Genomic DNA, 24,606 nt, shown 5'->3' with positions numbered 1-24,606 from the left:
GCATGTCATAACCTCTCCCTCCTTTCCTGTATCTCTCTCACCGTCACTATCAGAAATAAAGCCGAATTATCTCAATTTCTTTAAGTAATAAATCCAATATCAGTGTATTTTCGTCTTGAGTGTTATGACGATAGTATACTTTATAATATCACTTCCAATTCCTAGTCCAAACACCATGTGGAGAGGCGGCTACAACAGAGGCATATTTACTACTACAGTCAAGTAACATGTTAAGTAGCAAAGTCTACAGTTCTGTTTTGTTGAACGTACAGTATTGACAGTCTACAGTTCTGTTTTGTTGAACGTACAGTATTGACAGTCTACAGTTCTGTTTTGTTGAACGTACAGTATTGACAGTCTACAGTTCTGTTTTGTTGAACGTACAGTATTGACATTTTACTACTTGATGTATAATGATGATATACTTTTCCTGCCTTTAACCACTTGAACCCTTAGCATCACGATCGGTGATGGAAGGCTGCATTCCAGCCACACAGAGGCCCCTTTTCCACCAAATAAGAACTTTGCTTCTATAACCGGTTCCGTTCTAGATTATTGGAACCTCTGGTGCTTTCACAGAACCGGTGGGTTCCAGTTCCGAACCAACTTGTATGGTTCTGAACTGATTCATCTTCAGTGGAAACGCTCTGAACTGGTTCAATATTTAGGCAGGAAAAAAAATAACTGAAGCGGTTCGACCGCGGTGGAAAAGGGGCCTGAGAGAGTAGCTCCAGTGGGAGCCGGTATTATCTTTTTTTTTTAATGTTTGTTTCCGTTTTGTTCTAAATAAAAGCCCCTGGCCATTGTCCTGAGGGGGACTGCACTTGCCTGCCTGACTGGGTTTGGTCTTTCTTTGTGCATGCCACACTGTTCTTCCCACCAACCTCTTCCTGTTGCCTTTATATAGGCAGTAGGCCTATGTCGCACACACACACACACACACACACACACACAATGTGCGTAGTTGTGAGCAAAAGTTGTACATACGTTTGTAAAGAACATGCATGTCATGGCAGTTTTGACTTTCCAATAACTAATAATTTATTATGGGTGGATGGTGCTACCTTTTGGACATAGTGTTTGTTCAGTAACAGGAGTCTCCCTGTCTCTCCAGCTCTTTAATAAAACAGAAAATACATTTTCAGGTAGGTGACAAAATTTCAGCCAATCTTGAGAGAGTAGCCATTTATCAGCTTAATTTCTATAGTGTTCCAGTTCCAATTGTGTTTGCTCATTTATTTATGTCATCACTTACAATTCCACTTGTTTAATCTGTATCCTGACACCTGACTGTTCCCTATCCCGATTGGATAAAGTTGGTATGGCTGGAGAGACAACCATAGAGAGACAACATGGAGACTCCTGTCTTCTGTTACTGAACACAAGCATTCTATAGCAACTCGATCACAATAATAGAACTTAGTCTTTCAGTATACAAAATTGTCAGGAGGTGGCGCTGTTGACTGGATGGTTTTCTTTAGTAAACCGAGATGATAAACAGGCACGTTTTGTGTCATGGAAATGATCTACGCCGATGACAGCTTTTACCATTATAAATAAGCCACATTGCAGCATCTGACTGCATCTCTCTTTGTCTGAACTTGAACTTGACGCTGTGTCCATTGCGTGGTACGTGCTCTCTTGATCTTGTCTTACTGAAAAGCTTTTGGTAAACTCATAATATTTCTTTCAGGTATTTACTGTCTGGAGAGAGCTCTTAAAAAAAAGGGAAAAAAAGAAAAATCTAAGCCAACAGTTTGATTATTGGTCACTCGTGTCTACGCACGGCCAATAGGCTGAGTGTTGCTATGCCTTATCGCTTTGTTGGTTGGACTAGGCGCCTGTCAGTTATTCTTCTCTTCATCTAGTCGAGGTACAGTACAGTACAGTAACGGTGTGATTGTGAAACAACTCTGTTGGGTACTTACCTACCGCTGCTGCTGCTGCGCGCTGCCTGGGGCTGGCTGGCTGGCGCGTCAAAACATTACTGCATTTGTCTGCACGACTATATAGCCGAGGCTGGGGGGAGACTATACAGACAGGCTAGAGGAAATTTGCCACGAAAAAGGAATGCGAAAGAAGGAGGTTTAGCAGGGCGAATTTTGGGCATTACCGCGAGAAAGACCCTAGGAAGACTTTTTCTACGTGGCGACTATACATTTTTCTTCCCTTCAAAGGTAAATAGTGTTTTTCTCTCCAGTTTGTTTGCTCGCAACTTATTAGTGTATTGGTTGTTGTTATACTTAAATTGTATGACAGTGAAGCAAGCGTATATTCTTAAATAAATGCATGAACACAGCCTATTTATTTAGAGCCTATATTATGTATGTATTTATATATTATAGCCTACTTTTGTTTGGAGTTATAACATTTATGACTTGTGCTGCTAGAACAGTGCATGGTTTTCAACCAGTGGTCCGGGGACCACCACCAGTGGTCCTTGAGGGGGTTCCAAGTGCGGTCCCCAGCTAAATGAGTTGGTAACCAATTAAATGGTCCCTCATTATAGATCTTTAACTATTGGATCTTTAACCAAATGGAACCTTTTTCATTTTACGCTAAGAGTTAAATTATTGTTAAACATCTGCAAATTAGGCCTACTTATAATTTACAAGTCTACACACTTACAGGGGATGTAGAAGAATTGTTATTTTGAACGTGTGCCATGTTATCTCTCCCTAATGTTAACATCAATACAGCATGGAATTGTGGACAGTCAAAATCTTATCCAACAACAACATATATAGTCATATAGTCCACAACGGTGTTCCGTGGCTCAAATGCAGAATAAACAATGGTCCGTGATATGAAAAAGGGTTGAAAACCCCCCTGTGCTAGAATGATGATGCATGGTCATGGAGGTTGTTATTGTTGTGGATAGGATGGGGAGCTCTCTCTCTCTCTCTGCAGTGGAGGAGCTGTCTAGTGGGGCTATAATTAGGCTGCTGCACACGCGCACGCTGCGCCTGCATGTAGCCGTGCCCGTGCTTATGTCCTGTATGTGACTGTGTGTGTGTATGCGCCATCGACAGCTCCCTATCTAGGGGGGGGGGGGGGGGGGCGCAGTGAGTGAGGGTGCGTGCGTCAACAACGTCAACAACACCACAGCAATCAATCAATACATCAGCTAGTGTGAACAGACAGACAGTCATGTGCTCGTGAATGAACCAAACATCTGATCAGTGATCAATCATAACCTCTGACGTCGTCAGATGGTTTTCATGTTGTTTTCAAAGGCACTACACACTTCATTGGACATTGATTGATTGATTGATTGATTGATTGATTGATTGATTGATTGATTGATTGATTGATTGATTGATTGATTGATTGAACGAACATTGTATTAACAGTTTGTAGAATGGGTACAGTTCAAGGAAAGTACAAGTCAATACAAAATCTTTTAAGAAGATTACTTAAGGGTCCTCCATTTTCAATTCATCAGAACATTTAAACACAGCCTACAGGCAAAAAATAAATGAATCATTATAAAAAAGAAGAAGAAAAAAAGTGGGAAAACGTGTATAGAGTATAGAAAAACAAATGTCTACTGCCAGTAGAAAGTAGATGCGCGCCCAGTGTTTGGGTCCAGTGTTTGGGTCCAGGTAATGGCCTCAGGGCCAGGGTCTCCGAGGCTAGGCTATGGTCCAGGGCCAGGGTCTCCGAGGCTAGGCTATGGTCCAGGGCCAGGGTCTCCGAGGCTAGGCTATGGTCCAGGGCTATAGGGCAGGCACTGCATTGCTTAGCCGATGAGGGGAGGCATCCCCACCATCTGTGCTGCTGGTGGCTGTCACGCTGTGGTGGCTGACTGACTGTGTAGTTCTGCCCTAGAAAAGGTGAACCACTACTGCCTGACTGTGTGACCTGATTCGTCTTATAGCCACCACAGCACTTACATTTTTACTCAGAGTAAGAACCCACCCCCACCCCACACACACACACACACACACCCTCACTTGACTTCACTGCAGTCAGTGTGTCCATGATGTAGTTAGTTTATTGATCATGTGAGGGCTAGAGTCAATATGCAGTGACTGAGTTGGGGTAAGAGAGAGTTGTTGTGGGCCTTGAAAGATGATCTGTCCGTGGGGCCCCATGGTGGGGCCCCTCTCCGTCTCCACAGCACTTACGCAAACGAAGGCACTGCGACTCAACAGAAACTGCTACTACTACTAATCACTTTCTCTCTACCATCTTCCCTGACTGTCTCTCTCTATCTGGGTTGCTGATTAAGTATGTAAGCCTATATAAATGCTTTGGATTTATTTGTGCTGACTGCCATCCTAATCTCCCATCAAACTTCTATTCTGTACACATCAATTAAATGATAGGCAAATAGCCACAATAAGAAACATCACCAAAACAAGGCATTAAGGGACTCCCTTAAATGCCTTGTTTTTCCCTTAAAGGGAGACAAATGACAAAATGAGGAATGTATGTAGTGCATTTTTGGAATAGAGAATCATGCTGCCATTAAAGGCCTCTGCATCATGTACATCTGATATGGGGCAGAGTGAAGAGTATTTATGTACGGCCAATGATGTCATTCTTTTTCTTTCTGCTCCGTGCTGCTGACTGAGCAGAGCAGCGATTAAGTACCTGTACTGTACCGTTGATCTTCAGGGGGCTGCGACGGACACAAGATACTGTATGACAAAACATGACCACACAAGGAAAGGATGGAGGGAGCACACTCACTCTCTTCCTTTTCTCCCTTTACCTCTCTCTCCTTCCTCCCTCCCTCCCTCCTTCCCTCGCTCCTTATCAGTCATTCTGTTTTGTTTGCTTTCTCTTCCCCTTCCTGATTAATTGAAAATGGCAGACCCTTATGTAAACAAGTCTTAACAGTGCTTTTTCTGGTTTTATCCTCTTAGCAGATTCTGTATTGACCTGTAACTTCCCTTGAACTGTTACTGTACCCATTCTACAAAATTAAATTATTCAAACAATCAATTCTCCCCACCAACCACCCCCGCTTGCTCAACTCTCTCTATTCTCTTCCCTCCATCTCTTTCGCAGACTTCTCTTTCTTATGCTCTCTCCGTCATTGTCAAGCACAGCACCACTGTCCCCAGTAGCAGCAGCAGTAGCAGCAGCAGCCCTACCTTACATAATAAAGGTTGTTCATGGGATATACGAGGGGCCTGCCTGCGGGCTTGGTGAAGATTCTAGCACGTTAGCATTTTATGGTGACACACAGTACACTTAAATGACCTGCTGTAGACGCTGACAGACATGAAGGGTGACCGGAGTAGACAAAGCATCCATACAAGTCAAACAGGAGGCAGACAGCTGGATGGATGGACACACTAGAAGACATATATTGCACACACTCACGCACACACGCACGCACACACGCACATGCACATGCACATGCACATGCACATGCACGCACACACACACACACACACACACACACACACACACACACACAAACAAATGGAAGCAAATGGAATTATATCCATTGCGTTGTTGACTTCTGGACAAATGGCCGAAGAAGATATGCCTTATTTATGCTCTGTCGTGATACAACATCGTAGTGCACAAAAAAGTGCAGACCCAGAAGTTCACAACGCATCACAACTGCGACTACACACTGTAGCATGGCTATAGATTATGACAGAGATAGGCATGCAGATACTAGCGAATGGGAGAAAGCTGACACTTGTGTTGTGTGACTGATTGTCATGTCTGATAAACTGCCTCTGTCGACATCACTTGTGTCTGTACAGTCTTCTCTTTTGATCAAAGAGCGTCTTATTTCTCAATAGCATTGTCTCTGCATCAGCATTTCGTTACAAACAAACAGCTTGTCCTCTCTCCGAGCAGGCTGAGAACAAGCATTGTCTTGGATTTGAACAATCACCTAATTATTGTATTGTATTGTAAATGCTAATGTTGTCCAAGTGAGTTTAAATTACAATTATTCTGCAGAGATGACACTGACGTGATACTGACATGATACTTACCATGATACTGACCATGATACTGACCATGATACTGACCATGATACTGACATGATACTGACCATGATACTGACCATGATACTGACATGCTACTGACCATGATACTGACCATGATACTGACATGATACTGACCATGATACTGACCATGATACTGACCATGATACTGACATGATACTGACCATGATACTGACCATGATATTGACCATGATACTGACCATGCTACTGACCATGATACTGACCATGATACTTACCATGATACTGACCATGATACTGACCATGATACTGACCATGATACTGACCATGATACTGACATGATACTGACCATGATACTGACCATGATACTGACCATGATACTGACCATGCTACTGACCATGCTACTGACCATGTTACTGACCATGATACTGACCATGATGCTGACATGATACTGACAATGATACTGACCATGATACTGACATGATACTGACCATGATACTGACCATGCTACTGACCATGATACTGACTATGATATTGACCATGATACTGACTATGATATTGACCATGATACTGACCATGATACTGACCATGATACTGACAATGATACTGACCATGATACTGACATGATACTGACCATGATACTGACCATGCTACTGACCATGATACTGACCATGATATTGACCATGATACTGACATGATACTGACCATGATACTGACCATGATGCTGACATGATACTTACCTCTTATGAGACACAGACTCAGTAGAAAACAATGGTGTCATTTTACCATGATCATTAGTGAGGACCAATTATGTGAACATACGTTGAAAAGTGGTGAAGTGGTCATTTAACAGTATTTGGATGAGAATGACTAATCGCCAATAAAGAGAGGCTATATTAATTCACAATGTGATGCTGAAAATCAGAATGTAGATACCGGTAGATTAAAAATACAGACTTGTTGTCAGACATCCTTAGCAGACAAAGGTAATCAGAACTCCCATCGCTGCAGCTAAATGTAAATCCATTAGGGCCATATTTGTCTCAAGCAGTAAATCTGACTGACAGTAATAACTAACAACGGGTACTAAAATTCCACAGAGATTGTTCTTGTTCCACATTTCAAGTGCTTGCCTTGCCCTGGCCTTTCTGATGGAAAAGACAACTTCGGCCATGTCTTTCACCGTACGAATGAACTGGAATATGATAGTGTGCCATTGTATGTTTCTGGACTTTACTTTATCCTCAAATGTTGTTTCATAAAACATGAGGGGAAAGTTATCTAATGAAAAGAGAGAGTGTTGGTGTGTACTGTGTGTGCATGCGTACATGTGTGTGTGGCTGTGTACATGGCTGCATTTAAGGAGGTGTGTGTGTACGCAGTATGTGTACAGTATGTATCCATAGTGTGTCTGTATATGATACAAGGTGTATCCCAGGGGTCCTCAGTCAGTGACAACTGTACTGAGGACACTGTTGCCTGAGAGTCACAGTTGAGAAAACAAGGCCATGTCTTATTTATATCCCACACTACAGCCGTTCCCATTGGCACTGCAGCCTTTATCAGGCTTTTGTCCAACACTAAAAATGTACCTAGCCTATTCCATATTGGTCCTGGCTGTATAGCCACTGGGACACGCACACTATACAGTATACACCCTCATTCAGAGTTTTATTTTTATGTACTTATTTATGTAGTTCAGAGATGGCACAGTTCACAGACTGGGAAAGATCTGTGAGAAAACGGGGACAGCCCGCCATCATGAACCAGATTCAGTGTAGCATGTGCTTAGAAACTATACAGTACCTCATACTGAGGTTGTGTGTGTGTGTGTGTGTGTGTGTGTGTGTGTGTGTGTGTGTGTGTGTGTGTGTGTGTGTGTGTGTGTGTGTGTGTGTGTGTGTGTGTGTGTGTGTGTGTGTGTGTGAGGGTGTGTGTGTGTGTGTGTGACTGTGTGTGTGTGCGCGTGCGTGCATGTGTGCGTGCGATGAATGATTAATTGATTAATTACATGATCCAGTTTCCAGTACCAAAACTGGAACCATGGCTGAAATTGCATTAAACATATACTGTAAAACCATAGAGATTTGAAGTGGACTTGACTGGAGGGGCCCCAGAAGTATGTCGGCTCTCATGTAAAGTTAGTCAAAAGTAAAACATACACACTCTGCTGTTGGCTCCAGCCTCCATGCCTGCAGGCTGCCTGTGTTCCAGCCATGCAGGCCAGCTTGCTAATCTACTCAGTTACCGGGGCACCCCATCAGAAGTATTTTAAGGCCTGGGTTTATTTGGATATCAAGGACGGAGCCTGGCTGGATCCTCACAGTTGTGCTGCTAGGCTAAGTAGATTATCTCCCAAACTTCACAGAATGTGAGGTGGTGTTACTTGATAACCATGTGTACTGAAAGGCCTGAGTTAGTACAACATTACGACTGGCTAGTCTATTAGAACTTGAATGTGAGAGAATGGCATTATAAGTACAAGAAGCACACAAATCTGTCTCGACCAGAGAATTGCACAGTGTGCTTTCTTGTTAGCCTAAGCCTTAACCTTTTGGTGTCATAACAAGAATTCCTAAAATTAGAGATTTTGTTTTTTTGAAGGGACACCACACTCGATAATATAAGTCTATGACTGTCGTTATATCAACCTTTGCTGGAAACACAAAGCTTTAAACAAGGACAATGTCACATCCACCAAGGGTATAGCAGCTAAAAGCCATGAACTAAGGTGTTCACAAGACATTTAGTTTTACTGTTGGCTGGAGTCCACTTTTTAGTGCATCTTTGGTTGCATTTCCGATACGCACAGAAGACTGCTCAGTTTTATCACTGCTAATGGAACAATTGGCCGTACAAGCTTGGACATACAGTATAGGTTACAGAGTCTAGAGATAATGTTGAATAATGTAACCATGCTGGCTGTGGCTCAGGACTTAGAGCAGGTCGTCCAATGATCCGTGGGCCGGCGGTTCGAATCCCGGATGTTCCTGTCTGAACCCCACATTGCCTCCAATGAGTCGGTCGGTGTGAGCTCGCCACCATTGGTGTGTGAACGTGGGAAGTGAAGACACCGGCGTCGACTGTTCGCCTGCTTCACCTCCCAATGAATGAACCAAAGCGCTTTGAGCACTTGGAAAAGCCCTAAAACGATGCCATTATTTCCTCTAACCATTATCCCTCTTCCAACACCCCCTCCTTCTCTTCCCCAGGTGTGTGCCTCCCTCCCCGCCGGCCACCACGGCCCTCACCTGTGTGCTGCGGTGCTTCCCCTGCGAGCCCACCTGGGCCGGCAGCCCCTTCCTGCACCGCCCGCCGACCCCGCCCATGGTCAGGATGACGCGCTCCAAGACCTTCCAGGCCTACCTGCCCAGCTGCCACCGCACCTACAGCTGCATCCACTGCAGAGCGCACCTGGCCAACCACGACGAGCTCATCTCCAAGGTATAAGAAAACCCATTCTGACCTGAGATCAGATTCTAAAAAGGTCTTCTGAATCCTGACAGTTTTCTGAAAAAGCCATGTTTCTATGTCAGTCGTCAGTCATTTTTCAAAAATAGCAGACCTGCAAGCTCGTAGCGCGCCACTCGGTGGCGCGCTATGAGCTTGTAGATCTGCTATTTTTCCCTTGAGATGAACCATCTCATTTTCAAAGGGGTTTCCGCAAATTACAAAATACATTACATAAATACAAAAGATATTTTACAGACAATTTAACCAGACAAAACAAAACATACGAAGAAAAGAAAACAACTGCAACAAAATGACAATTGGCCGAAATGTATATATAGGGCTGAAGTGTTTGATGTTATGTATGTTTCGTAGGCCAAATAATAATCAAAGTAACTATTGTAGTGCCCAATTAAAGCCCTATAGTTCTGGCACTATATGGTTACTGGCGGTTAGGAGGTTGTTCAGACGTGTGTAGAAGAACTGAAGTCCAAAACGTTCCCATTCAGTTGGTATTAAATCATATTTATTCAAAGTCCAAAGCCCTATACTTCAGTCTAGAAATTAAATACAATGAAATAAACGTAAACTGACATTAACGCATACAGAGACCATCAGCCTAACAAACAGTTTAAAACAGTGTGCCTCTGCCTGTCAGCAACACCTGTGCTCAATCAGGGACTATAGGCTTAAATACCCTGGGTAACCATGGCAACTTTGGCCTCGCCCATGCCCTGCTGTGATGTCATCAATATATATACCATTTAAAATCAGTAGACATGTCTCTCAATTCAATTCAATTCAAAGGGCTTTATTGGCATGAGAAAACATACGTTTACATTGCCAAAGCAGAAAGAACAATACAACAATACAGCAATACAATCAAAGCGAAAATGATGTACATTTGAAGGTCAGAATCTTCAATAGATCAAATTCTATGTACCAAGGTCACTCGATGCAGGTATAGTGCAGGAATATACACAATGATTAGTCTTTAGGGTGGTTGTGTTCCATTTGATATCCTTCTCCTATCACAGCAACTCACAAATCTTGCTGCTGCGTTTGCACATTGTTGTACTTCGCCCAGCAGATATGGGAGTTTTTTGTCATTGGTCATGTTTTCAAAATCTCTGTGTGTCTCTCATGGCTCTTACAACTATAGTAACTCAAGTTTTTAAATAATTGCAGTGGAGTAAATGTACAATATCTTCCCTCTGAGATGTAGTGAAGTAGAAGAAGTAATAGTATTGGGGATTGGAAATACTCAAGTAAAGTACAGATACCTAACAAATGCACTTGAGTACAGTACTTATGTAAAAATGTTACTTCCCTCCAGTGCCCGCCACCGTGGCGGCGTGGCGTGGCGTGCATGTCTCCCATGACTCCACTCATCTCACCAGCAGCAGCAACGAGCGCTTCGGTTGCCCCTGGAAACAGAACGATATTTTTATTCTGGAAGCTAATCGTTACGCAACCTGGAAAGTGAAGCAGACAAGAGGTCTAGTGCTGTAGTCTGTAGTGTACACGGTGTTTGATGGCTTTGTAATTGAATCCATGCATGGTTGAGGTTGGGGCTTTTTTTGTGTCAACACATATACAGTATACTATAGTTGTTTTTCATGTCCACGATATTTCAGTTTAACCCATTTAGGATCTGAAAGAATACATATTCAAAGATTTGTGCCGCATTTTTACGATTTTTCAAAAATGGCAGACCTACAAGCTCGTAGCTTGTAGATCTGCTATTTTTCAATAGCTAAAGTATAACATAGTGCTTAGTTGAAATACCAAAAGAGGTTCCCGTCCAGAATGGGTTAAATTGCATATTTCAAAATTCTGGATACCTTTGTCTTACTTTACATTCAAGGGATAAAAGCAAAAGTGATCCATTAAATATACAAATAGAGAGTGAAAGTAAAAAAAAAATAAAGTAAGAAGAAGAAAGAGTGCACCTTTGTGCATATTATCAGATAGTTATGATATCATGTTATCAGCCACGCCATGAAAAATAAGATGAGTCCGCACAACAGCTGCTGCTCCGAAACGGTTTATGTGCAAAGTTCACGTTCACGTTATGGCCAACCAGGTGAAGATAATTATCTACCTACTCTTTCTGTTTTGTATGTGTCTACGGAGTTAACATTACTCTAATAGACCTCCATGTGTGGTTAGAATAATGAAATATGTCTTCCCTGTGTATGTTTGGTATCTCAAAAGGTCCAATCGAGGCCCAATCGAAATTACAGTGATATAGTGACATCACAATATCATCCCCTCCCCTAGCCCATGGTTAGGGGGGGGGGGTGGGCACTCCATCTTTAAGTAGTTACCAGTACCCATCATCACGTAGACACTGGGTACAACTACAGACTACGATGAGTCAAGTCAAGTTTATTTATATAAATATTTCACACGACAAGCGCAGACTCAATGTACTTCAATGAAATGCAATACATATAAGAATAAGAAAATACAAAATCAATAAAAAATAATAAACTGAGTTATTTCACAATCTAGCTGAAAGCTAGTGAAAATAGGTAGGAACAAAGACAATATGACAACAACTAACCTTACAGTAGATCAATTGTCAGAGAATTCCACAGAGTTGGACCATAATGATTAAAAGCACCATGCACCTGATTTAGAGTTTTCCTTTTTCCTTTTGAGACCTTAATTAGATTAAATAGATTAGAAAATCAATGAGAAGCACTTTAAAATCAATTCTTTGTTTCACTGGGAGCCAGTGAAGTGTCCTCTATCCTCTATAAAACAGGATCTAGTTTTATCCTCTCTTTAAAACTCTGGCAGCAGCAATCTGAACAAGCTGGAGTTTATGGAGCACCTGCTTTGTCAATCCATCATTCCAGATATTAAACCATTGCCTTTATTCTTTATTTGGATCCACATTAGCTTCCGCTGTGCCGCGGTTGCTATAATCTTCCACGGGGTCCACACGTTGCCTGAGAGAATGGATTGAGAGAGATAAGCCGGTTAGTGAACTGGATGATAGGCAGACTATCATATTATTCCATATGCAATCATTAAACATTTATTCAAATAATACAGTACACACTCTCTGTCAGAAGACATCGAAAAGGAAACTCAAATCAAAATGCAGTTGACTCAACAACTAATCTTACCATTTCTTGCAGTCTTCATTTTTAAATAAAGCTGTAGGTATGCACAATATATGCCAGTCCCAAAAAAGTGCATTGCTTGTGTTAAAACTGCATATTGCATCAATCAGTGATGCCATTATCACTGTACAGTAGTTGTGTATTATTGTGGAGTGCATTATTAGGAGGATACATTGACACAAGGGAATGATTTAAACTGGTTAGTTGTGGGTTTCAAATCAACATGTGGTTGTCTGTTGAAGCTAATGAACTGGAATTGCTGGAAGCATGATGGTATCTAATCTAATTATGTGTATAATTCTATTATATAATGTCCATTTTACTGTATTTGATGATGCTGTTTCTGATTATCATTAATTACACTTTATTTTCTCCTCTCCTCTCCTCTCCTCTCCTCTCCTCTCCTCTCCTCTCCTCTCCTCTCCTCTCCTCTCCTCTCCTCTCCTCTCCTCTCCTCTCCTCTCCCCTCCCCTCCCCCAATCTCCAGTCATTCCAGGGGAGCCAAGGGAGAGCTTACCTGTTCAACGCAGTGTGAGTATCTGTCTGGCATGCTTGTGTTTCCAATGACCCGTTAGTGAAAAGCGTGAGTCTGAATGAACCTCAGTCTAAAGCTTATATATTATATATATTCAGCGTGTGTCTGAATGACCCTCAGTCTAAAGCTTATATATTATATATATTCAGAGAGTGTGTCTGAATGACCCTCAGTCTAAAGCTTATATATTATATATATTCAGAGAGTGTGTCTGAATGACCCTCAGTCTAAAGCTTATATATATTATATATATTCAGCGTGTGTCTTAATGAACCTCATTCTGAAGCTTTGTCAGGGGAACACTCAAATGCACTGTATAGGAGTTGAATTCATATTATTATAATAGTGTAGCGGCCAGCTATGGCTGCAGCCAATAGGACCGTCTTGGGGGCGGGACTTACTGGGGAGTGATTGACGGGGGCTTTTGGGTACACTGTGTGTATAGTTGGGTTGAGAGAGCAAACCAGTCTAGGAGGAACTAGCCTGACCTAAGCAGAGACATTTCTGGTCTAGAGGGGCGGGTCGCGCCTCAGAAATGCGCGCACCCTGATTGGATCTCATCGATCTGTCCGTCACCCCCGGCCCCTCCTCTCCCCCCTAGTGCAGCGCTACGTCACATCATTTAGAGCGACGCCCACCCGGAAGGGTTGACTCCCACTTTTAGACTGGTTCAGCCCACGGCTTTTTCCAGGCTTTCATCTTTCGCGCAGACGAAATGAAAGCCTGGGTATCGAGGCTAAGGAGGAACAGACAAATGCTGTTGTTATACTGATGATTATTGAAGTAATAAAGAGGGATCTTTATCATTGGAACTATACGTCTCTGCCTCCAGTTCCTGGGATCGTTACAATACTATGCAGTCTGCTAAATATGACATATTACTTTGATGGCCACTGAATTGGTATTTAAGTATGCCTACTGTATGTAAAGGCACTGTAAAAGCATAATGCCCTGGAGTTCAGGCAAATCAAATGTGAAAATGAGCTGGCTGTAGGAATCTCTGTGCTGCCGCGTGGCCCTGTGCCCTGTCTGGGTCTGCCTGTAGTACCGTAGTTTGCACAATGCAAATGGTTGTGAGGCAGTCAGTCATTATGGCAAGGCCATACATGGAGCTGAACAAGTTGATGCTGAACCACTTGCATTGCTCTTTATTTACTTTACCTCTCTCTCTCCTCTCCTCCACTCACTGCATGCCCCACCCCTCCCTCTGTCCGTCTCTCTCTCTCTCTCTCTCTCTCTCTCTCTCTCTCTCTCTCCCCCTCCCTCCCTCCCTCTCTCTCTCTCTCTCTCTCTCTCTCTCTCTCCTCTCTCTCTCTCTCTCTCATCTCTCTCTCTCTCTCTCTCTCTCTCTCTCTCTCTCTCTCTCTCACTCTCTCTCTCTCGGCAGTGTGAATGTCGGGTGTGGCCCTGCAGAGGAGCGGGTTCTGCTCACAGGCCTGCATGCCGTGGCAGACATCTATTGTGAGAACTGCAAGACTACTCTCGGCTGGAAATACGTAAGCATGCTTGGCCAGAATCATCGGGAGTGTATACTTGTAAAAACATACACAAGTGCAGAAACTGCATCCACATTTAGTTGAGAGGGTGTGGGGGGGGGGGCTCTTATTATTATAGCACACCCTATTTGTTTTTAGACCCTAATTCAGCTTGAACCTATTTGAACCGTTCATAATGTGGATGTAGTGCTACGGCTGTAAAGTCTAGTAGGTATACCGGTAGGTAACTGTACTAGTGCAGTGCCCGTTCGGGCGTGGCCGCTATTTATTGGAATGTGTGTCCGGACCCACTTTTCTGCACCACAAAGGGAGGGTCTGGAAGGAGCACCGGGGATTGTCATTGGATGATACGGGCCATCAGTCAAGTCAGGTAGGAGTGTCCTCCGCTGTGTTCGTTGTAAGGGGGGGGGGGATTTACGATTCTCTGCCTATCGGAGTCGCTACTCGAACGGGGGGCCGAGTCGGTTCAAGCGAACTTCGCAACGTTCGACACGTTCGTCTCTCTCGCTTTAGCTTGCTCGTGGCGCATCTCGTGGCTCAAGTTCGCTTGAGACGAGCGTCACTCTGTCGCGGTCTAAAGCGAAGGTCCCTCACTTTGTGGGTGAAAGTCCCTCCCTCTGTGGTGCAAAGGAATGTGTTGGTTCCTGGAGAACCGTCCGATCAGTGATCGACTTAACATTAAAAAGTAAACAGTGCACTTCCTTGGGTCCTCAGAAATACCCCCGCAGTCATTCAGGTGAGTGCACAATGAACAGCAAGATGTGTGAACAGCAGACTGATAGATGAACAACACCTATGTTTTTTACAAGTTGAGGTTACAATGAAAAGACACAACTATTTATATATAAAAAAATTAAAAAAAGAAATGGTGCATTTATTATAGCGCCTTTATCCAAGGCGCTTTACAGAGATTGTGCATTACATTCACCCATTCACACACACATTCATACACCGATGGCAGCGGAAACCATGCAAGGCACCAACTAGCACATCAGGAGCAATTAGGGGTTCAGTGTCTTGCTCAAGGACACTTCGACAGTAACTCTGGGGGAGCCCGGGTTCGAACTGGCAACCTACGGTTACCATCCAGGCACTCTACCCTGAGCCACCGCCGCCGCCGCAGTACCGTAGTTTGCACAATGCAAATGGTTGTGAGGCAGTCAGTCATTCTGGCAAGGCCATACATGGAGCTGAACAAGTTGATGCTGAACACTTGCATTGCTCTTTCTTTACTTTACCTCTCTCTATACACACACACACACACCTATTACGATGAATTAAATACTTATTTTACATTGCCTAGTTGCCGTAACGACCAAGTGTAACCCATATTAGAGTTACCCTCCCATAGTGGCCAGACACGAACCTGCCGGTGCAAAATAAAAATAAAACCCAAAAAAAACAATTGCCCTCGGCGGACAGTGTGATATTAGCATATAGCCAAGCCAGGCTATATTAGAGTCGCGGCAGCTATCTGGACTCCAACGTTGTGATATTGAACGCCACCCGCCACGCGCTGCCGTGCATGTACTTAGTAGAGGTGGTATTTTAGGACTCGGAGTTTATTTGATCTGCACTAGGGGTCCTCGGATGGTCGCTGCCCCATATATCACTGCAGAGTATGTGCAGCTGTCACTGCCAGGTCCCATAAACATGGAGGTGAGAATATAACAGGGTCTTCTTGTGGCTCTGTCTCTGTCTGTATGCCAAACACACGCGCATACATACGTACATGGCTGCACACCCTCCCTCGTGCTGCTGACATACACTATGCAAACATTCCATTGACTTGCATTATTCCCCAGTAGCACCTTACCTTAACCTTAACCTCCACCCTAACATGTCTATCTATAAAAAAAAAAAAGTGTGTGATTCATAACCTCGATAAGACCTCACCCAAATCCTTCCCTTTAAAAATAACTCCCCTCTAATGCGGTCTGGCAAACAGGCCAAACAAAACAGAAGTATACCACACGAGATCGTTATAGTGCACAGCCATGTGGACATGTGGACATGCGCGTACGTACGTGCACATGTGCAGTACACAACCCACAGAGACACCAAATATGACTGAGTGGAGTGTGCAGCCGTTATTAATATCGGTTTTCAGGCCCCGGCTTGTTTTTCTGTCGTCAAAGTTCTGCGGAGAAGCTTGACCCACTGCCCTCCTCAAGCAACATATCTGATAACACGCTGAAAGTAGCTCAATACGACACCAGATAGAGAGGCTTCATCACAAAACATGAAGTAATTTACTGGATATATTCAGGTTCAAGGCATGTATTTATGCAGATCTGCTTGAGTACTATTGGTAATATGGAATACACTGCTTAGCTGTGTATTCTTTAAAGGACAACTTTAGTTTTTTCAACCAAGGTTCATGTTTTAGGTTGTTATTAGAGAAACTAAAAGGTGAGTGTTAATTTTCTTTCATTTGCTGCTTTCTTTCGTTTTGGGGATTTTAGCAGTTTTTGACAGGGGGGCGGGGGCATTCGAGCATGGGGCTAAATATGTATTTTTTCACAAAATATTATGGGGATTTATTATTTTATTATTTACTATAGTCCTAATAAACCCCAAGAAATTACATCTGGCCACAAAAGATCACAGGATCTATTGAATGTGACAAACTGACATATTGAGCCTATACACACACACAGTATAAGCCTTCCCCAGTAGGCTACCTTCACATTCAGTAGATCCTGTGATCTTCTGTGGCCAGATGTAATTTCCTGAGGTTTATTAGGACTATAGTAAATAATAAATAAATAAATCACCATCAAATTTGGTAAAGAAATACATATTTAGCCCCATGCTCAAATGCCCCCGCCCCCTGTCAAAAAGAGCTAAAATCCCTAAAACGAAAGAAAGCAGCAAATGAAATTAACACTCACCTTTTAGTTTCTCTAATAACAACCTAAAACATGAACCTTGGTTGAAAAAAACTAAAGTTGTCCTTTAACTGAAACAGGTTCAATACAATGTCTACGCATCCAGTGTTAATGTTTTCATAATACTTTTATTTAGTCTTAGTCCTATTTAGTCTTCTGGAAAAGCCAATTTTACGTGTTAGTCAACTAATTAACACTGCACGCCTCATCTACGCATCATACAGATAGATGTCTTTATCTTATCAATTATCTTATCTTATCTTATCACACACACACACACACACACACCCTCACACACACACACACACACACACACACACACACACACACACACACACACACACACACACACACACACACACACACACACACACACACACACACACACACACACACACACACAGAGCTGCAGTCAGTGCCCCCACAGGGCAGGGGAGTTCAGTGTTCCTACTGACAGTTTGAGGATCAAATGGAGTAGCGCTTTTTGATACTTTCCATTGGTGCAATATGTCCATAACAACACACAGACATAAAGGGTGTTCAGTAACATCGATTTTGTTCTAACTTCTGACCTCTCTATCCGTCTACAGGAGCATGCCTTCGAGAGCAGTCAGAAATACAAGGAGGGCAAGTTCATCATCGAACTGGCCCACATGATCAAGGACAACGGCTGGGACTGAGGGACGAGCGGAGTGACCACATGAAGCATGAAGGACAGCAGGCAGCGGACTGGCTGGCTGGACGGATGGATGGACGGATGGATAGACAGTCTGTTCGGGAAAAGGGGTGGGGGGGGGGGGGGGGGGTGGGAGGGAGCCGGGCATGGTGATGGCGGATGAGTGTGTGACTTTGGTATGGTTGATTTACCATTAACCTCTGTAAACCCCTACCCCCCCCCCCCCCTCACTCCCCTCTCCTGCCGCTGCTGATAACCACACACACACACACACACACACACACACACACACACACACACACACACAGCTGTATACAGAACAGACGGAGCACAGGCAGGCTGACACTTAGAAGATCATTGTATGAAACTAGCAGAGCTAGATGACCGTCCGTCCAGCAGTGGCAGAAGAAGACAAAACAACGAGAAGAAAGCCTTGTTGTATCTGCATTGTTATATTTTTTACTGCAGCAGTCATGATTTAATGATCGTAATTCAAACACCCGAAGCAATACAGTCAATGCTGGTCCTTTTTTTGTATAACAGGGGCAATTACTACTAACTGCTAACTTGACATTTTTAGTTGCAGAAGAGAAATGCCTTCCGAATGGAAATGTCGTCAGAGAGAGAGAGAGGGCCAGTGTCCTGGTTTGACAGGGTTCACTCACTGGCCCCGGTTTTAAACAGCTGACAGGCATTCCCAGGGCATCCCCCTGATGCCCTGGGAACAGCTTGAATGAGACGTACGCCCCGAGATGGTTAATGTCAAATCCAGCTGATCTGGGCCATGATGATGCCAGCTGGGTCAGTAAGGCTTGGCAGGAAGGCTCACAGGCATGCTGTCTGCCAGGCCAGGCTGGCCTGACCCTGACCCTGGGTGGGCTGGGATGGGATGGGGCAGGGGAGAGTGGAAGACCCTAATCCACTTCTGTGCTGCTTGCTTGCGTGGGGGTTTTACGGAGGCAGCTGGCCAGAGTAGTCTGCATGCACCAGGTCTTAGCAGCAGCTACGTAGCGACGAGGCTTAGTTAGAAGAGCCAGGGTGGTGGGATGACAGTGACAGGGATTCAAACAGACATCAGCTTGTCCTAAAAACCCTCTGAGGAATTTGACCTCGCTCGCAGCAGCAGTGAACTGAAGTGAAGTGAAGCAGCTACGAGGACCTTTGGGTTTTTTCCAGTTCATCCGTTCGTTGATGCGCAGTCACTGTACTGTAAGGTGAACCGTCGCTTTTCCTTCTGTGTACGTACGTCTAGTGCCGGTAATACAGCTCTGGGTCTACCTTTTGTCACTGGTTTGAATTACACGGCGTAAGCGTGTCTCAGGTGAACCACTTGGGCTGGGTTTCCCAAAAAGTGTCGTTCATCATAACGCAAGCTCTCCTCCTCCTCCTCCTCCTCCTGCCTATTTTAAGTGAATACACATACTATACAATATTATGCACAGTGGTGGAAAAGTATCAATACCGGAATTCAAAATGTACTCGGGTAACAGTTTAAAAGTATTTGAGTCAAAATGTACCAAAGTACTCATTATGTAGAATGTCCCATTTGAAGTTTTCAAATGTATGAAAACTCTTTTGAAAAAAATAGCCGATCTACAAGCTCACAAATTACAATGGGCATTTTGAAATGGCCAAAATGTATATAGGGCTGAAGTGAGCGATGTTTTGTACCGGTTATAATAATCCAAATCTACAAAGTAGTAACTGAAGCCGTCAAATAAATGTAGGCTAGTTGAGTAAAAGTACAACATTTGGATCTACCATAACCACCCATGACCAAAATTAGCATTTTAAAAACAAAATTTGAGACACCAGAGGGGTTTAATAACAAAATTAGACAATAGTAGGCCTATGGTCGAATATTACATCAAGACATTTAATTGCAACTTAGTTGCTATAACCCTGCAGCCCCGAACCCCCATCCCCCGCGAGCGATAAATCAAATCAACAGTTTGGATCTGGTCACATTTGAGGCAACACACTAGATAGATAGATAGATAGATAGATAGATAGATACACAGCGCTAGCCGAAAACACATTTTCCAAAAGGGAAAGGGACTGTAAACAGCCCTTAACACTTCACGCTCGTGTTGTTACATGGTCTCCTATTATAGTAACTTTCTTCAACTGCTTTAAAAGCTGCACACACAGTAAAATCATGAAAATGGTCCCATATATTACCAAACAACCCTTAAATTAAGGGTTGTTTGGTTACATTTGACCATGCACACTCTCAGAGTTACAATGGATACATTAACACTGAGGATCATACCGCCTAATTCGCGTGACGGTGCCGCTTGCCAGAAATATCAGATTTTTTGTTGAGTGAGCCCATTGTGTGGCCAATATAAACTAGGCGTTAGAGTTATTATGAGGGATAACACCAGAGAAGGCCAGACATCAACACATCCTCACTGGGCATTTAGTCTCGCGTAGCCAGACAACTATTCCACAAATCTCCAAATGCTATGTAGAGTCTGGAACTACAACTAGAGTCGAGTTCTTCGGCCGAGTAACGGAAGCTGTCTCTGCTGCTCAGACCGGAAAGATATGGAAATGTAGTGCCACTGGAAACACACCCGAGACGGGAGCATAGAGTCATAATACGAGCGGGAGATTCATTTTATTTTATGTATTAATTTTATTTGTTGCACGGATAGTTGAACACAGAAAAGTATCATGTAATTAACACCGACAAAACTAGTGAAAGAAGAAACAATGCCAAAAACGAACTAGCCATCTTTTAGCTTCAACAATCGACATGCTGTTTTGCTTCGAGTAGGACTTGTTTTGGCACCAAGTTAACATCATTGGAAAGAGCCTCTGTTCTCCAGACTGTATGACGGAAGCATTTGAAAATGACGAGAGGCAACAGTCTGGCCACGCGACACTTAGAGAAGGCCAGACCTCAGCACATTCACACTGGGCATTGGGGTTACACAGCCAGGTATTCTCCGTTGCTAGGAATGAAACCCGTTGCTCTGTGGGTCACTACAGTATGTGTCATGTTGTTATCAGCATTGCCCTTAAAGTTACTCAGTGTATTACAAGCTTAACTCCATATAATCTAACTAGAACCATGGGCCTGAACAGAATACAGTGGTCATTTATATTACATCTAGCGGAAGTTAGTATGAAGTGAATCTTCATGGTTCCCTCTGCAAAAAGGCTGTGGGATTGGATCTTTCCATTATTGCCGTACATAATCTCTGTCGAAAATGAAAGTTAGGCTAGTTAGGCCACAAACGAACTAGTAGACCTCAGTTGACCTCAAGGTCACCACAATGAATGCTAGTGTGTTCGACATGATGATGTGTAATGTTACTTGATGAAATAAGCTTAGAAATTCACAAGTGGGATATTCACTGATGTATTGTATTAACTGCAGACATTATTTCAGGCATAAAAACAAAACATAGACTTTGAGACAAAGTGCAAGAATGCTAACTCATTTTCGGAATTTAAGACTGCAAACTCTGGCAGGCAGCCCATAATCTCTTCTGTAACGACAGCACCTATAGGGTTCGGACACGGAACCGGTTCTATTTCAGACCCGGTTCTGAGATTGAAGAACCGGAATAGGTTCCATCGAATTTTGGAACCATTTCTGGAACCATTTTTTCATCACACTGTCAGAGCTGGTACTGGTACTGGTACTATGTGGACTTGATGTCTGCTATTACAATTAGAGTACTATCATACCAGTGGTTCTCAAACGTTTTCATTTCACTCTGAGAGGATAAAAATGGTTCCATTTGTACTCTCTCTGCGTTACAGTCCTGTAAGGATCCAATTGGAGTCCCCTATAGTAATCATTTAAGGGAAGTTTATCGGAGTGTTAAGAGGGAATCTCGTTAAGGAACCGGAATGGTTAAAATCCTAAAGGTTCCCATTCCCAACCACGTGCTCCGAAACCCTAGCCGTGTTGTGCAAGGACGCGCTGTGATTGGCCAGTAGCCACTTTGAGTGGCAGTCGGGGCAAATGCTCTCGCCAGAACATGACTTACTATTCTGTCCTCAGGTCGGGTCGCAACTCGCACGGCCCTCAGTCGGCTAAGCGAACTTTGCAACACTCGTGTCTCACGTGGCTCAAGTTCGCTTGAGACGGCGGTCTAGTCCATAGAGTCATATATTTAGGTCTAGTCCGCAGTTGTTGGAGAGGCTGAGAGGCTGAGAGGCTGAGAGGCTGAGAGGCGAGAGGCGAGAGGCACTTCTGCATTGGCCACAGAAGCGGGGCGTGGTTATAAGCACAACCCGGGTCGGATTTCGAATGTCGCTTCCCAACCCTACGCCTGACTGACGAGTTGGTCCAGGCCACCAATCAGAGCGTGTGAAAGTATGACCACGGCACAACCAAAGAACCCGCCCATCAACAATAAATTGACCAAACAAAAGATCTTTGTTTTTGCTTTGGGCAAAGTGTTCATGGGAGTTATTATTGTGAATAGCTGGAAGCCAAGTTTGTGGATAGCCTTTCTCTGTGATAAATATATATATATATTATATAATATATATATATGCATTATGATTTTGTAAATGGCAGATCTTAATATATGAATATATATTCTATTTACTGTATTCACCGTGAGTTACAATTTGTGTCAACCTCTGTGTTACAAACTGTAAATAGTGTCAATGTATTGTATTTTATTTACAATTTTGTCAGATGACGGATGCTCTGTCTCTCTCTCTTACTCTCTCTATCTCTCTCTCTCTCTCTCTCTCTGGTACCCCAGGTTGGCTGTATGTATGATACTTACTACTTTTTTACTGAAAAAATGTTTCAATTTTAATGTCTTTTGTAAAGGATGATGATGATGATGATGATGATGATGCGGACTATATCATTGGATCTTCAACAATTAAAATGCACCTTGATATCTACATTATGGAATGTGCCTTAATAGTTTCTTTTAACAGTAGGCCTCAGTCTTGTCTTATTAGTTTTGTTCACTGTGTGTGTGTGTGTGTGTGTGTGTGTGTGTGTGTGTGTGTGTGTGTGTGTGTGTGTGTGTGTGTGTGTGTGTGTGTGTGTGTGTATGTGTGTGTGTGTGTGTGTGTGTGTGTGGGGGGGGGGGGGGTAAAGACATGCAGTAAAGGCCGTCAGGATCGGGAGTGGAACCCCTTCGACACTAATTAGCCCCGCAGACCCCCATTTGTAAAGACGGCTCTAGCAGTGATTCTCGACCAGTTTAATTTCAAGATATGATATTATGATATTATGTCATGCATGGGACCCAAACTAGTGAAACTAGTAGAACTACAAAAGTAGTAACTAACGAGCTGTGCCTATTTACCGGCTGCACTCTCTGATCATAACCCAGTTAAATTATCATGGAAAATGGAGTCTGTACTCCCCTCCTCACCTCAATGGCGATTTAAATCATTTCTGCTGAAGGATCCCCAGTTCACTTCTTCTATGAACTCCCAAATTGAACAATTTCTTGTGGCTAATGTAAATTCAGCGCACGCTAATATATGGGAGGCTCTAAAGGCATACATGAGGGGGCATATTTTGTCATATAGTGCTCACAAAACAAAAGAAAAAAGACAAACCCTATTGAAGTTGGAAGAGGAGATAAGACAGATATTTTTAATTGATTATTGGAAGTTCATCTTGTCTACTGTCTCTGATATCATAGAGGTTGAAATACCACATGATCCAAGAATTTGGTTACTGGGTGACGTTACATTGATCAACACAAATTTCAACAAAGCATACTTTGTGTTACTCGCCAGTACAGCTGCGAAGAAAATCATCTTGGTTAATTGGAAATCTGAAAAATCACCTTCACAGAGACACTGGCTGAATGAGCTTTCATCATACTGTACCCCTGAAAAGATACTGTACAATGTAAGAAGAAGGCCTGCTACTTTTGAAAAAAATTGGGGCAGGTTCTTTGAGGTTCTACCTTCAATATCTCCTCTGGGTTGATTTAGTTTTAGTTTTTATTTATTTATATTGTTATTTTCATGTATTTATCCGAGTTGTTGCTGTCAAGAGGTGTTGTGTACAATACAGAGCAATGAGAGCTGTGTAGTTTTCCTTTCTGGGGTTGGGGTGGGGGGTGGGTGGGGGGGGTTTGTTTTTACTGTTTTTTGTCTTTTCTTTTTTGAGTTTGTCTTGTCTTGTTTTAAAAAAAAAAGAAAGAAATCATGATTCTGTAACTCATTGTGGTAAATATCTGCATTATCAATAAATACATCTTAAAAAAAAAGAAGAAGTAGTAACTACAAAGTAGAACTACAAAGTAGTAGTTCTACTTTGTAGTTCGTAGTAGTTGTAGGCTACTTTGTAGAACTACAATGTAGATCGGCTACTTTCACTACTTCTTAAACATTTGTTTCTATCCATCCATCCATCTTCAACTGCGGATAAAACATAATATCCGTTTGTACACTCAGAGTTTGTGAATTTGTGAAAAAAGAATTGAATGCACTCATGTTATGTCAAAACAAATTCCTATGTGTGTATACACAAA

General features: G+C 43.0%; 1 protein-coding gene across 2 annotated transcripts; it reads left to right on the top strand.

Annotated features, from left to right (window-relative positions):
* The first annotated feature begins 1,580 nt into the window (after positions 1 to 1,580).
* Positions 1,581 to 23,013, top strand: LOC310864750 (protein yippee-like 2). 2 transcript variants are annotated; one of them, XM_083773486.1, is made up of 5 exons: positions 1,581 to 1,629; positions 9,152 to 9,383; positions 13,014 to 13,057; positions 14,449 to 14,557; positions 18,039 to 23,013. In XM_083773486.1, exons 2-5 carry the CDS (start codon positions 9,267 to 9,269, stop codon positions 18,126 to 18,128), a joined length of 360 nt encoding a protein of 119 aa, XP_083629612.1. In that variant the 5' UTR covers positions 1,581 to 1,629; positions 9,152 to 9,266; the 3' UTR covers positions 18,129 to 23,013. The 2 variants fall into 2 exon arrangements, with proteins under 2 accessions (XP_083629612.1, XP_083629611.1); XM_083773485.1 differs by lacking the exon at positions 1,581 to 1,629 and adding an exon at positions 1,731 to 2,177.
* The last annotated feature ends 1,593 nt before the right edge of the window (positions 23,014 to 24,606 follow it).

This window comes from Protomyctophum parallelum, assembly GCF_964188405.1.
Source record: "Protomyctophum parallelum genome assembly, chromosome: 9".
In the NCBI taxonomy this organism is placed as follows: Eukaryota; Metazoa; Chordata; class Actinopteri; order Myctophiformes; family Myctophidae; genus Protomyctophum; species Protomyctophum parallelum.
Note: the sequence above shows the minus strand (reverse complement) of the source record. Positions and strands in the feature narration are given on the sequence as shown.